The 16512-nt window shown below is 36.4% G+C and overlaps 1 protein-coding gene across 1 annotated transcript in view; it reads right to left on the reverse strand.

Annotated features, from left to right (window-relative positions):
- The window catches only part of EPS15 (epidermal growth factor receptor pathway substrate 15), a 193335-nt gene that overhangs the window by 141879 nt on the left and 34944 nt on the right, over positions 1 to 16512 (reverse strand). Inside the window, exons 2-5 of the mRNA XM_006879667.1 lie at positions 10897 to 10938; positions 7718 to 7807; positions 6920 to 6967; positions 2412 to 2507 (exon numbers count right to left, since the gene is read on the reverse strand). Of these exons, the coding sequence (XP_006879729.1) occupies positions 2412 to 2507; positions 6920 to 6967; positions 7718 to 7807; positions 10897 to 10938 (276 nt within the window). The remainder of the gene's footprint in view (positions 1 to 2411; positions 2508 to 6919; positions 6968 to 7717; positions 7808 to 10896; positions 10939 to 16512) is intronic.

The following is a 16512-nucleotide window of genomic DNA, read 5'->3' on the forward strand; positions in this document are numbered from 1 at the left end:
CTACCAAAAGCAATCTACATGTTTAACACAATACCAAAACAGATACCAAATTCCTTTTTCAAAGAGATAGAAAAGGCAATTCACAAGTTTTTTGCAAGAGGAAAGAGATCTCAAATACGCAAAGCCCTTCTCAAAAACAAGAATGAAGTAAGAGGCATAGTACTTCCTGATCTCAAAACCTACTATACAGCTCTAATAACCAAAACGGCAGTAATGGGCTCAACTATGTCAGATATTGTGAGATGACACAGTAACTATCTGGAGTAAGCTCTACACTATCTCACTCCTTGCTGTCAAGTCAGAACCACCTCAGGCCAATGGAACAGAATCGAGAACCTGGAAATGAACATATTCATCCGTGGTCAACTGATAATGCAACAAGGATATAAAATCTATCAAATTGGGAAATGATATCCTCTTCAACAAATGGTGCTGGCAAAACTTGGTTGCTACCTGAAGAAAGCTGAAGCAGGATCTACACCTCTCCCCACATACAAAAATCAACTCAAGATAGATCAGAAAGCTAAGCATAAAGCCCAAAACTATAAGCATCATAAGAGACAAACCAGAACCTAGCTTAGAATGCCTCACCTATGGTATAGAGACTGTCAAAAACAGCCAGAAATACACCACCAGAAGAGGCTAAAATTGATGAAGGGGACCTTCTAAGGATTAAATCACTGTGTACATAAAAACCTTTTTGCAGTATGGTGAAAAGAAGGCCTACTTACTGGCAAAAAGTATCTGGCAATACTATCTCAGACAAGTGCTCATGGCAAAAGTTTACAGAATTCTACAGGGCTTCTACAGGAAAAAGACTGAAAATTCAATTACAAACTAGGCAAGAGACAGGGAAAGACTTTTCACAGAAGATATGCAGATAGCCAACAGACACATGAAGACATGAAGAAATGCTGAAAATCACTGGCAGTAAGAGATGCAAATCAAAAACACATTGAGATACCATCTCACCCCAGCTGAAGTAGCAAAGTTTAAGAGGACAGTTAGCAATACATGTTGGAGAGGATGTGGAGATACAGGAACTCTCGTACTTATACTGTGGGATTGTAAAATGGTACAACCCCTCTAGAAGGCAGCTTGGTGTTTGCTCAAAGAGCTGAACATGGAAATTCTATATGACCCAGCTGTTCCAATACTAGGAATATGTTGTTGTTGTTGTTATGTGCCATCAAGTTGCTTGCGACTCATAGTGACCCTATGTATAACAGCCCTAAACTCTGCTCTGTCCTGTGTCAATCACACTGTCTCCAATATACCCATCCCAATTGCCCCAATCACTGAATCAATCCACCTCATAGGGGGCCTTCTCCTTCTGCGCCGCCCCTCCACCCTACCAAGCATGATGTCCCTCTCCAAGGAACTGTCCCCTCCTTGCAAGATGTCCAAAGTATGTTAGATGGAGCCTTAGAATCCTTGCCTCCAAGGAGAAGCCTGGTTTGACCCTTTCCAGGATGAATCTGTTGTTTTCCTAGCAGTCCATGGTACTCTCAATACTCTTCTCCAGCACCACAGCTCAAAGGCATCAATTCTCCTTCTATCCTCATTAGTCATTGTCCAACTCTCTGATGCATAACAAGTGATCGCAAAGACCATGGCCTGTATTAGATGCACCTTAGTCTCCAGAGAGACACCACTGCTCTTCAGTACTTTGGAGAGGTCCCTAACAGCGAACTTTCCAATGGCAGTATGTCTTCTAATTTCCTGGCTGCTGGTGCCAAGAGCGTTGACTGTGGAGCCAAGTAAACTGAAACTGGGAACAATCTCAATCTCTTCACCATCCATCCTGATGCTGCCAACTGGCCCAGTGGTGAGAATCTTTGTCTTCTTGACATTGAGCCTCAATCCATATTGTAGGCTGCAGCCCAAATGTCCAACCACAATCGAATGGATTAAGAAATGGTAGTACATTCACACAAGAGAATACTACACAGCATTCAGAAGCAATTATTTCCAAAAAAATATTACATAACTTGAGAGAGATTGGAGGGCATTATGTTGAGTGAACTATCTCAAGCTCATAAACACTGTATAGGACCATTATTGTAAAAACAGAAAGATAACTAGTAAAATATGTATGGGGATCCAAGGGGGTAAGGAGTGGAAACAGATGGTTGAGGGTTGGCAGTGGGAAAATCATAGTGTCCCACAATTTGGTGGGTGGAGCAAGGTGAGGGGTAAAGGAAATGGGAAAGGTCCTGCTGAGATCTGGAAAGACAGGGTCACGATGGGCATGGTTTAATGGTGACTGATTTTATAAAATATAATGAATGAGAATGATTTTATGAAACACAATGTAAAATGAAGTTTGTATGCAAACCAATGTAAAATTAAACAAAATAATCCTAAACTGCAGTTTAACAAAAAAAAAAAAAAAAGGGAGGGTTTCTTACAAATCTTGGTGGAGGAACAGCAAGGTTCAAGCTACTCAGTGAAACATCCAATCCATTCTGGGCACAAGCCACCAGACGCAAAGCAACAAAGAATTCCTAAGAAACAAAAGTATGACTGTTAAAGACTGTATACACAATACATATATACATGCATACTCTCTAAATGTTACACTTAAAATGTGAAAATATAAAGCAATTCACAATCATTACAGGTTCTTAAGTAGCAACAAATTTAACAGAACACTTGCTTTAAAATTGAGAAATGATCTAAATGTTCCCATTAACATAATAATAAACAGAATTATAACATAATGAAATTATACAGAATGGATAAATGATACAGAGTAGACATTATACAGAATTAAGAATCATGCATCTAAAATATTTAATAATGTGGAGAAAAATGAACATTTAACGTGTTCATAAAAAGGAAGGAAAAAAGTTGAAAAAAGCCTAAAAGCAAATAATAACATTAAGTCATTGCTGGACTGTGAGATTATACATTTGAAACTGGGTCTGTCATTCAAGTGACTCAATCATTGCTATTCAAGAATAGTTTCAGAGAATAACTGAGCAGTACCAAAAACACTTAAGGAATTGCTTGACTTAAAAATATTTCTCAATCTCCTGAAAGGTTCTTGGACACATGGTAATAAGATTTCAGCACAAAACATAGATACATACAAAATGCCAAAAGTGAAGCAAATAGCTTTTCACTGTTTGTTTGGAATTAAAGGTAGGTCTGGAATAAAAATGACAGCAAAAACCTTTCTGCAATTACTATTATAATTTGTTGCTGATGCAATCAACTCTTCACTACTCTTCTCAAATCTTCTATTCTCACTCACATCCATTTTACCCACGTTTTAACCTATTCTTAACATTTTTCCTGTCATCTGCTTTATAAACTTCTGTGACTTCACTGACAAATTTCTTCAGAGGAAAATGCTACTTTAGTATTTCCCCTCTCTTCTTATTCTGTGAGATCTGGCTTGAATTCTCAAAATTAGCTGGAAAAATTGTTTATATTACAAATAATCTACCAAATACAATGACCTTCTTAAAACATTTTTTGTAAACGTCCCTCTTGTTCTCTTGACACATGGGACACTGATCTACCCTAAAACTCTCTCCTCTGTCAACATAGCTCCAACAAAACTCTGAGTATAGAAGGGATTTGCTGAATGAACTCAGTCTCAGAAGGACAAATACTGCATACAACCCTTGTAAAAACAGAAAGATAACTCGTTAAATGTGTATAAATGTTCCAAACGGGAAGGGGAAGGGGGAAAGGATGTAAAACAGGAAGGGTAGAAAACAATGGATAGTAGAGTTTGGTGGATGGATTGGGGATGGTGGTAAATGAGTAAGAATGATTCCAAAGGCACTACAAAAGAAGAGCTAATAATGGGCATAGATCAATTGTAACTGACTGTATAAAATACAATGCATATGAAACACAATGTAAATGAAAGACTGTATAAAACACAAAGTACATGAATGAACCACAATGTAAACAAATCATTGTATGAAAACCAATTAAAAAAAGAAAGGAACAAACCCTCTCCTATTTTTCTCCTGATCTTTCCAGTATCCTGTGTTGGATTCAATGCTTCCTTCAATCTTTCAATGCTGACATTCTAAATATTTCAGCATTCTTCTTACTCTGTAGGCAATTCGATTACACTTAGGTAATCAGATCCACTCCCACAGTATAGAGGGGCTCTGAAGTGAAATAAACTTATTGTACTGAGTCAGATCTGACTCACTGCTGACCTTCCAGAGGGTTTTCCAAGGCTGTAAACTGCATGGAAGGAGACTGCCCATTTTTCTCCTACAGAGTCATTAGGGGAATTAAATCAGCAGGGAGGTGCAGCCTTTGGATTAGCTGCACAACTCTGTACACACTATGCTACTAGAGCTTCCTCTGAGTGACCCAATCATACTTTAAATTGTAGTTCTGCTACTTAAAGTTGTGAGAACATGAGTAAGTTATAATACTTCTCCATAAAATGTTGACTAATACCCTGAAATGTATTACATGAACAACATCATCAGAATTAAGAGAGGAAAGTGCCTGGTGCTCTGCTGGCACAGAGAAACTCAGTAAGTACTGAGTCTTTGTCCCTTTCTTTTCATATATGAATTCCTAATTATATACCTCTTGTCCATACATTAACATTTAACCCAGACCATAAATCTATTCACTGTGATGCAAAAACACTCAACATCAAAGCATAGAGAGGAATTTACTATACTGTAAGCTCATCAAGAGGGAGCTCTGTTGTTCTAGTAGCAAGAAGTTGTCCTGCAATCCCAAAGGCATGTGGTTTGAGGTCACCAGCTGCTCCACAAAAGAAGAATAAGCAACCTCTGTGCAATTAACTGCCTCTAAAAACTCACCAATGTGTCAGCTATGTATCGATTCCAAGACCATGCAGTATACAACAAACTCATCAGATTAGAGATAGCATCTGTTGGTTCACCTCTGTATCCAAAGCCTGGCTCATAACAGATATCCAACAAATATTTGCTTATAATGGACAGCATCATGGGTGCCTGCATGAATTCAGTCCTCTTAATATTCTGGCGGTCAGTAGAGAGTTGAACTGTTAATGCCATGCCTCTCTGGTGGTTTAAATCCACTAATAGGTCTTCTGGAGTAAGATGGGGGATTTTAGTCTAGAAACTCAATGAAGGGCCAAGCTATGGGTCAGTTCTGATTCAATGGCACTAAATTCAGTTTGAATCCAATACACTCAACTGGCCCTATAGCCTAGGGCTCCAATAACTACAATTTAGCCCTAAAATCTTAAGAAAATTAGGATTCTAGCCATCTTATTTAATATTTCCCATCGTATTTTAGGGACTGATCTTGTTCAGTTACCTCCCTAGGGTACATTTACTGAGTAGTACTCAGTAAATGAGCACATTGAATTCAATTCTGTATAACTCTGAAATCAACATGCAATACTTCAAAGTATACTGATGATTCTGGAATCTCATGACCAAAAAAAATGTCATGTACGGTCTAGCATTGACTTCTGGGCAGTAATCCATGCATGTCAGAGTAAAACTTAAACCTCAACAAGTGAATGGCCAAGAACTTACTTTGAAATGTTCCAGGCAATATTCTAAAACTTATTAAATTTATAAACCCATACATGTAAGAATTAATTTTAACTAATTAGAAAAAGAAAGCCTAAAAATTACTAATTAATTTTAATAAATAAGAAGAGTAAAGCCTCTCAGAAATTCAGACTGAAAAAAAAAAAACTGCAGGGAAACAATGTCACTAACTTAACCTTTGAGAATTATGTCCATGTCTCTCAAAACTGCAGTTAGAGTGATCCTTAGAGGCAGGGTTGGTGAAACTTTGTCTCATTTACTTTGGGCACTTTTTCAGAAGGAACTAATCCATGGGAGAGACATCAAACCAGGAAAGGATCAGAAAGAAGACTGTCAACAAGATGAATTAACACAATGGAGATGAAAATGGGCTTGAGCATGACATGGATTGTAAAAGTATAGGGCAAAGTTCAGATCTGTGGGTCATGGGATTGTTAAGAAGCATCGTTGATTTCGAAGGCACCTTACCACAACAATAATGCTACTTCTGAAGTCCATTACAATAACATGTTTTTTTAACGTGCTGTTGACTCAGAACTGACTTACAGCTAGCTGACCCTCAGCAGGTTGTCAGAGACTATAAACTGTATTGTAGGAGACTGTCCATCTTTTTCCGATCCATGGAACAGCTGATGGATTCAGAATGCTTGCCTTTGAGTTGGCTGTGCAGCTCCTTACCACTAAGCCACTAGAGCTCCCTTATGATAACATAAATAAAGCAAACAGGCTGATTCCACTAAGTCAATGTCATTAAATTTACAAAATTGAACGTACCGCTAAATATTCTTAATAGATGTTATTTAAGAATGTAAAAAAAAAAAGCGGGGAGCTCTGGTGGCCTAGTGGCAAAGATGCTGCACTACTACAATCTGAAAGCACACGGTACAAATCTACCAGATGCTCTGCTGGAGAAGAAGTGGCAATCTCTTCCTGTGCCAGTCAGATCCGATTTGACAGTACAGAACAAGAAAAGAAAAACATATTTTAAAAAAAAAGAATGTAAAACAAAAAAAAAACACCAAACAAAATACACCTCATTAAATCAGAACCTACTGATTAGCTGACCTTTCCATTGAGTTTTCAAAGCTATAAAATTGCACAGAAGGATACTGTCCATCTTTCTTCCTCAGAGCAGCTAGAGAGGTGAGGCCTCTGGGTTATCAATGCAACTCCCTATAGACTAGGCTACCACAGTTCCCATTTTAATGTCTAGCTATTGAAAATACTTCATTTTTATTATAATACTTGCTCCTGGTAAACTCTAAAGCCAGAAAAACTAAGTTAAAACATTATTCTTAGCTTAAAGATGTGAAAAAAAAATGCCGGTTATTTTTTATTAATTATTAAAAAAAAAATTCCTATTAATCTCGGAATCTTACTTGTTTGTTCAGGATACCTTTGCCATCTGTGTCAGCCAAATCCCAAATCTGAAATGTAGAGAAAAAAAGAAGTTATTAATTTGTATTGCAAACCAAAATTACCTTAGAGTTTATTTGGTACTAATGTCTAATGAGGTTCAGTGACTGACTTAAGAACATTCAGTGTATCAGGGAAAGAACTGATACCATAATTATAAATTCCATGCCATGTTGGGTTTTTTTTCAATGGAACAAATTCTAACTCCATGTTCAAAGACCTTTCTACTAGAAAAATACTGCCTCAATTATAGTCCCTCATTGAACTGATATTTTTCAAATGGCCAAGTTTAAACAGTTAATATTTACTTCTAAATAACGTATTAACAGTGATTTTCCCCTCAATTTTGAACATTTATTATCAATATAAGGTAAAAGGAGCAAGCCAAGACAGGGACTCTGCCTTTCTATGTGCTCAATCCAAAGCTTCCCATCCCCACTGTACTGTCCATACATGAAACTAGAGACAGTTAAATTAGAGGAAATAGGAATATAGTCAAGTCTTTCTCAGAAGGTGACTTGATGACCAATCAGTACTGTTTCTCCCCACAATGTTCAAATGTACTTCCTCATTTCATCAGACTAAAAAGTAATTTGCTCCTAAAAATCTGAAACCATGTAGTCTTTCCAGCAGATAAATCATTGCATTACAAATTCCCTCCAAGCTTTTACTTACATTCTAACTTATCTTTCTGACTTTGCAACAGTTCATTTACAGTACTAAATATTCATTATAATCTATTTATAATGAACAAACTCTACCTTTCCAAGTATCAAATCTGGAAGCCCTGATTTTTTCAGGAAAGTAGCAGCATCAGAGGCCAACACCCTTCCAGTATTGCCTGTATCAACCTGAAAGACAGGAACTGTAGGTTGAAAACAAATACACATGCAAAATTATTATTTACTTCCCTCCATCACTGTTAATTTGGGAAATGCAACTTTCCAAGAAGGAAATGGAACCCTTTGACTAACAAGGTCCAAGAATATTTGTAATGCTATATAAGTATGGCAGTATCTTGACAGTTCTAACAGTTTACAAAGTAATGAGTAAACTAGATAAGCAAAGCAGCAAAAAGAGAAGGAAGTAGTTTCTTTTAAGTGCTAGAACATGGGATAAATGAGGGACTCAGCAAAAACCAATAGAATTGCCCAATCCTTCAAATGTGAAGTAATAAGCAAGTACAGAAAGGATTAGAAATCTTGCCTCTAAAATTCTTCAGAACTTCATTCATTTTTTTTTTACTCACTTCCTGACCAAGGTGAAAAAAAAAATAATTCCTTTCTCAGCATAATGTAAACACTGAGGCCTTCAGAAGAAATAACGATCTAACTCTTAAGAAATATTTTTTAGTAAATCCCAACAATTTTACTCCCCCCTCCTTTTTTTTTTTCTTTAACACTACGCACTGCCATTTAATCTTATCTACAGGCTCTACTATAAGCTACAGGCTACAATCAAGACCTCAAAGAAAGTTTTAGAACCCTGGAGGACATTATGATGAGTGAAATATCTCAGTCACAAAAGGACAAATACTGCATAGAGCCATTATTGTAAAACAGGACTGACACTGGGGTTGGGGGAAGACTGAGAAAGATGGGATAAATAATGTATATCCTGCATTGAAACAGATGAGGGAGAAAACTGTTTAAAAGGGATATGTGATTAGGTATTATTGTAATGACAGCAGTCCAGAACGAAGGCTGCATAGTGGAGGGAACGTGGTAGGAGGGACTGTAAAACAGTGAAGAAATTTTTCTTTTACTTTTCAAAGAGAAGAGTGTACTGGGGGTCTGGGGGTGGCGGAGAAAAGTGCAACAATGAATGAATGGAAATTCAAAGTCTCTGTAAATAAAAAAAAATTTTAAACATTCTAAAGCCTCATAGAAAGAACTAAAAACTATGTAATCTGATTACTGACAATTCAAAAAGTAGACTGTTCAGAATTTCCAGGACTCTCTTCAGTCAGAAGCAGAGATATCAACTCCACAAAAGTAGACTGTTTAATCCAAAATCTAGTAGAATAAGAATTATACAAGAATGCATGAACTGCTGAGGAAAATGGAATTATATTTATTTATTTAGAATTATTTTAAATTATATTTTCTTCTGAATATAGTAAGAGTTTTTTTTTTTCTTTGAAGCCACTTGTCACCCTCAATTTTGTAGACTGCTTTTGTAAATTGAAATCGTTTGAAAGGATAGCTGATTCTCAGTAGCTCTTTAGAATTAAAAAACCACTCTTGCTCAATATCCTTACTTTTCATGGCAATATATAGGTATTAACTATGTATAACAAAGAATTTGTTTCCTTTTTTTATTGGGATTTAAGTGGGTAAACCTATTGTGCAAAACAAGGCCATATTTAAGAATTATTTCCTTTTTTTCAACTAGAACAAGCCATTACTATTTAAGGAACAATGGCCGATATATATAAAATCCTATATATAGATAGATAGATAATATATATAAAATCCTATACCTATAGAGAGATACAAAATCCTTCCAAGAAAACTGGTTTTATAAAGTCCCAGCCTCACAGACACAGAGTTACTTACTAGCAAGCTAGCTGCAAACTTAGGAAACTTCAAAATGAGGGAAATGTATTCAAATTTACAATTAAAAAAAAAATCCAAAATTAAGCCACTGCCATCAAGTCAGCTCTGACAACAATTATATAGGACAAGATAATATTACCTCATTGCGATTCCACAGATGTAAATCTTTACAGGAACAACTGCCTCATTTTTAAGCCAAGGGTCAGCTAGTGGGTTTAAACTACTGACTTTTTTGTTACCAGCCCAATGATTAGCACACAGTCAGTACCACAGAAATCCTAGTGGTGCCATGTTGAGGCTGACGGTTTGAATCTATCAGTCAATATGCAGGAAAATGATGTGGCGGTCTGCTCCTAAAGATTACAGACATGAAAACCCTATAGGACAGTTTTACCCTCTCCTTTAGGGTCACTACGAGTCAGAATTTACTTGATGGCAATCACGTAAGGCTTTTGTTTTCTTTTGTTTTATAGTTAGTAAATAGAAATATGATGAACAGACTTTTTTTGAGGTTTGGATCCCAGCCTTGAGAGAGTCGAGTAAGACAAGCTCTGAAAGTACACTCTTTTATTCAATACTTGGAAATGAGACTGTAAATTTTATTCAATACTTGGAAATGAGCCTGTAAATATAGGAGACAATCTTAACTATGGTATAAATCTCTGACTTTCAACTGACTAAGCCATTTTACATTCTACAAGGGTAGAAGTGAAAAGTGTTGTACACAAAGTCACAATGACTGGATAGCAGCTAACAAATAGAAGTACAAGTTAAACTATAGAAAATGGAAAGCAATGTTCATGAATCTGGTAGGGAATATGAATTTCTATAATTCACATTCTCATTTGAATTTGCAATTTACTAATTTATCAGTTATAGCAACCTTTGATACATTTACATTTTATATTTTCATACACATCTTAAAATTACACTTTAACAAATCTTATGAAAAGAAATTTGTGCTAGGTTTATAAGTCAATTTGGATATTTACACCCAAATGAATATATCTAAAGTGGCATCCAGTTTCTAAAAAACATGCCTCTGGAAACTCAATGAACTTTGATAAATGTCCATAGTTATAGATAGGCTTCAGGCCTTTTGTTCATACGATCGCTTTAAGTCGTGCTTGACTCAAAGGCAATCAACAACAACAAAGTTGTATAGATTTCTAACACAGATATTAGTAATAACCAAATCATGAGCTTATTTTTCAAGGAGCTTGTAAAAAACATTAATACTCAAAGTAGGATGCTAAGAAGGCACAAGAAACTGAAACAAAATCTTTAAGTAAAAATTTACCCACTGGGCTGATAATTTGTATGTACATAATGAAGAACTGATGGTGTATTTTATGTTCATTACAAGAAAACAAAAATCTTACCTGTCTATAGTATTTTTCATATACAGGATTCCCACTTGACAGCTAAAACAAACAAACAAACAAATAAATAACAAAAAAAACATCTTGCAAAAAGTAGTAATTCTGGAGACTCACATTTAGTAATGCTTTAATGACTATGAAAAGGCATTTGATAGTGTGTGGATCATAACAAGTTGTGGCTGACATTGAAAAGAATGGGAGTCCTAGAACATTTAACTGGGCTCATCTGAATCCTATACCTGGACCAGAAGGCTGCTGTGTGAACAGAGCAGGGCAATACTACATAATTTAAAACTGAGAACAGAGTGCATCAGGGTTGTACTCTCTCTCCATACATATTCAATCTTCGTGATGAGCAAATTATTCAAGAAGCTAGATTCTATGCAGAGTGTGGCATAAGGTTTGGATGGAGACTTATCAGTAACCTCCATTATAAAGCTGACAAAACTTTGCTTGCTGAAAGTGAGGAGAACTTGAAACACTCATTGCAGAAGATCAAGGAATGCAGCCTTCGATATGGATTGCATCTCAATGTCAGGAAAACAATGGTCAAAAAGGCAACATCATGATGGGTAGAGAGGAGACTGAAACTGTCAACAGCATCATCTTGCTTAGATCCACAATTAAGACCACTGGTACAAGCAGTCAGAAGATAAGGAGACACACTGCACTGGAAAAATCTATTATTAGGGACATCTCCAAATTACTGAGGAGTAATGATGTCTGTTTGACATCGTTAAGGTGCGTTGATTCAGGCCATAGTCTTTCAATTACCTGCTATGATCAGAGAGTCAGACAATGAATAAGAATGACAGAAAAATAACTGATGCCTTTAAGCTGTGGTGCTAGAGAAGAGCACTGAACATCCCATGGACGGCCAAGAGAAATAATATGTCTTAGAGAGGGTGCAGCTGTAGTGTTCTTTGCAAGCAAGAATGATGAGGCTTTATCGCACATACTTTGGGTATGTTATTAGAAGGAGCTATTCCTTGGAGAAGGATATGATGCTGAAAAGGGTGGAGGGTTGGCAAAGGAGAGGAAGACCCTCAACCAGGTGGACTGACATGGGGACTGCTGCAATGGGCTCTTGTGTATCAGTAAGAGTGAGGATAGCACAGGATAGAACAGGGTTCAGATCTTTGATTCATAGGGTCACAATGAGTCATACTTGACTTGATAGCACCTAATAATAACAATAACTATGTAAATTTACAGTTAAACAAACCCATATGGTAATACACACACACACACACACACACACACACACACACACCTCTACCCATTTGGAAGCCTAGAAATAAACTCACACATCTAAGGTTTACTGATTTCCAATAAGGGTGTCAAGTTCACTCAAAGAAAAAAAAAGTCTCTCTACAAGGTGTATCTCTCTATACAAAAGATTGAAACTGACTCTATAATTTATACCATTTATGAAAATTAACTCAACATGCATCAATGACTAGATACAGAAACTATCATCATAAAATTCTAATAAGAAAACAGAGGAGTAAAGCTTTAACACCTTGTTTTCAACAATGGATTCTCAGCTATGACACCAGAAGCACAACAAAAGAAATACAGTATTTTTAAAAACAAGCATACTTTTGTACACCAATGGATTTTATAAATAAAGCAAAATGTTCTAAAGTATACCAGTACTTACAATAATGAGATACAGATAAGTGAGACTGGAAAAAGCCAATACACTCACAATTAATTATGGTGTTTGGTCTGTCTTAAATCTTTTATGTCTTGTTCTCTCTAAAAATTCAAGACAATGAGAAACAGTTCATTACTTTCTGACTCTCATTGCCAATGAGTTGGACCAACTCATAGTTGATCCTCCACTGGGTTTCCAAGGCTGTAAAACATCTGTGAATAGACTGTCTTTCTCTAACAGAGTTGCTGGTGGATTTGAACTGACAAGAGGCATGGCATCTGGATTAGCAGCACAAATCTCTACAGGCCACAAAATCATAGCCACTGGGTCATCAGTACAACCAGAGTTCCCTAGTTCATTATTAATGAACTATTAATTATTATTTATCAAGTTAATTTTTATTTCTAGAAATTCCAAATGACAGAGTAAAACTGCTTCACTGGGTTTTCCAGGCCATAATCTTCAGGGGAGTAGGTCTTTCTCCTACACAGGTGCTCAGTGAATTCACATTGCCAATCATTTGGTTTGTTATTGTTACTATGCACCATCACAAAGTTTGGGCATGCTGTCAGGAAGAGTCAGACCTTGGAGAAGAACATCATGCTTGGAAAGATAAAGGGCCAGCAGAGGAGAGAAAAACCCTAAACAAGATGGACTGACATGGTGACTGTAACAATGGGCTCTACTGTAACAGAGATGGTGAAGATGGCACAGGATAGAGCCAGTTTCACAGGGTCGCTATGAGTTGCAGTTGACTGGTTAGGAGTCAAGTATTTAACTACTGTTCCTTTTTGACATATTAATACACAATTATTCAACTCTTTCATAATTAAAACTTCTAGAACTCTATGTTTAAGATGATTAAAAAACCAGAAGAAAGACTAGTCATACATTCTCTCAACTCTTTCACCACTACCACAACCAGGGCACCTTTACTGGTGGAAAAGCAACCCCTATGGCCAAAGAATCAAACGAATACAATCAAGAAAACCCTAGTTTCATTATATGCTTGGGCTTATACAGTATGAACAGTGTGCAAGGAGATTAACATTTTATGATAGATTTGTTATGTCTAAAAAAAGATCTGAACACTTCACAATGCAAAGGAAAACTATGAAGAGAAAACTAATGATAAATAGAACACAAAAATTATTTGAAAGAGAAAGGAACAATCACAGTTGACAGCAACCCCAATTGATAAATACTAATCAGAAGCTATCAGAAGAATAAAGAAACTTTCGAAAGGAAACCAATTCTGTAGCTAAGGTAGAAGGAGTGGAAGGATTCAGAAAAGTAAGTCATTTGAGTGCAAGGAGGGAAAGAGTAGGCATATGGAAACAAGCAGCCACATGAGCAGTTCTCTTACCAAGTACACAGTATTAACTCTCAGCTCTTAAAAAAAAACACAACAAACCACAACCTTATTATTCAATTAATTATTAAAATGAATGTACTCGCTGGGTGTCTTCTAGGTTTAAGACAACAGTTTTTAAGTTTCTAGATTGAAAAATAATTCATACACGGTTCTTGTGCTTACAAGTACTTCTTGCTGTTTATGCTGTGTACTATCAAGTCAGATTCATAGCTGACCTTCCAGTGGGTTTTCAGAAAGAGAAAATCACAGAAGATGAGACTGCCCATCCTTCTCCCACTGAGCAACTGGTGGATTTGAACTTCCTGCTGTTGGGATTGCAGCAAAGCTTCTTAACATTAGGCCACCAGAGTGCCCTTAAAAATACTTACAATGGATTATTATTCAACCATTAAACTGGAATTGATCTCTGATACATGCCATCATACATAGGAATTGGCACTGCACAGTGCTAAAATAAATAACACATAAAAGGGGAAATAGTACATAATTCCACTTACAGGAACTATAAAAAATAGGTAAACTAGGGTTCAATGAGTTTATATTAATGGATTAAAAAAGAACTCATAAAACGGGGGTCTAGGTATTGTTGCAAAACTCAAAAAATTGAATCAATGTCACTCAGCAGTATATGCAAAAAATGTTACACTATATGTTTTGCTGTGCAAAGTCTCAAAACAACAAACTAAATATTTTTAAAACAGCAGATGTTTCTAAATTCTAGTGAAATTTTCATTGCTGATGTTAAATGGATCTTGGTTGAAAACAGAATACTTAAAAGATGTTTGTGGCGTTTTGGGGTTTTTTTTGCTTTTTGTTTGTTTGGTTTTTACCACTAAAGCACTTCACTGCATGAATCATAACAAATTATGGATAACATTGAAAAAAATCTCAGACCACTTAATTGTGCTTATCGGAAACCTATATAAAGACCAAGAAGCAATTGTCTGAACAGAGCATGGGAACACTGCATGCTTTAAAATCAAGAAGGGTGTACATCAGGGTTGTATCCTTTCTCCATACCTATTCAATCTGTATGCTGAGCAAATTGTTTGAGAAGCTGGACTATAAGAATATGGCATTAGAATTGTAGGAAGAATCATCAACAACCTATGTTATGTACATGACACAATCTTGCTTTCACAAGGGTGGAAAAGGACTTCAAGCACTTGCTATAGAAGTTCAAAAACTACAGCCTTCAATATAGATTACAACTCAACATTAAGAAAACAAAAATTCTCACAATTGGAAAAGACTGATGTTATCAACAATTGCATTTTACTGGGATCCACAATCAACACCCAGGGTGACAGCAGTCAAGAAACCAGAAGATGCGTTATACTGTGGAAAAAAGAGGTCAAGGACTTCTTCAGAGTGTTAAAGAGCAAGGATGACAGTTTAAAGATTAAGGTGCATCTAGTATTTTAAATTGCTTCTTATCCTTCTGAGAAGTTGGGCAATGAATAAAGATGAAAGAAAAATAACTAATCCCTTCTAACTGTGGTGATGGAGAAGAACACAGAATATCCCACGGACTGCCAAAAGAACAAATGTATGTCTCAGAGGAAGTACAACTTTGGTGCTCTTTTGAGGCAAAGATGGTGAAACTCTGTCTCACACACTCTGGGCATATTATCAGGATGGGCCAGTCCCTGGAAAAAGACATCATGCTCAAAAAAGAAGAAAAGAAAGAGAGGAAGACCTGAACAAGACTGACAAAGTGACTATTAACAATGGATTTGGGGCCTCCCCTTCATATTTCAAGTAGGGAGGTCCATCCCTTTTTAATAAATCTCTTATCCTCAATAAAAAAAAAACCAAGCAAACAACAAAGAACAATAGGTTTGGGCATATCAGAGATCTTGAGGATGACACAGGAGAGGGCAAGGTTCAGATCTGTTGTTTTAAGGTTGCTATCAGTCATAGTCATTTGATGGCATCTTACAACAACAAAAACAAAAACTCTATAAAAATTTTTAAACCCCCCCCCAAAACTGCTGTTTAGAATTAGAATGTATACAAGACTAAGTATAAAGCATACAACCATATTAATGTTCTAATTAGTCTCCATAAGACTAGAATTAAGCTACGAAGAAGGAAAAAGCTTAGAAAACACACAAACTGTGACATCATAGCACACAAAAAGGAAATCTCTTCCCTGACAATTTATTGCCTGTGAAAACCCTCATGAGGATCAACAACAGGTCAGTTCTGACTCAATGGTACACAACAAGAATATTATCAATGTTATTAGTTTTATCACTGTCTTACTACTAGTTGCCATAAGCAAATTCCAACTTAGTAATCGGGATGGGTGTGTCAGAGGCAATGAGATTGACATGGGATAGAGCAGGGTTTAGGGCTGTTGTACATAGGGTCCCTATGAGTCGCAAATGACTCGACGGCACATAACAACAACAACAACAACAAGAATGTTCCAAAGTGTTTCTGAGTAAAACTGTGCTGAACAGAGTTTTCAAGGTTGTGACCTTTCAGAAGCAGATCACCAGAACTTTCCTCCAAAGCATTTCTGGGTAGGTTACAACCATAAATCTTTCAGTTAGTACTGAAAGACTTGTTGTTG

The sequence above is a fragment of the Elephantulus edwardii genome, unplaced genomic scaffold (assembly GCF_000299155.1).
Source record: "Elephantulus edwardii isolate Elephantulus edwardi_28Jun2011 unplaced genomic scaffold, EleEdw1.0 scaffold00005, whole genome shotgun sequence".
In the NCBI taxonomy this organism is placed as follows: domain Eukaryota; kingdom Metazoa; phylum Chordata; class Mammalia; order Macroscelidea; family Macroscelididae; genus Elephantulus; species Elephantulus edwardii.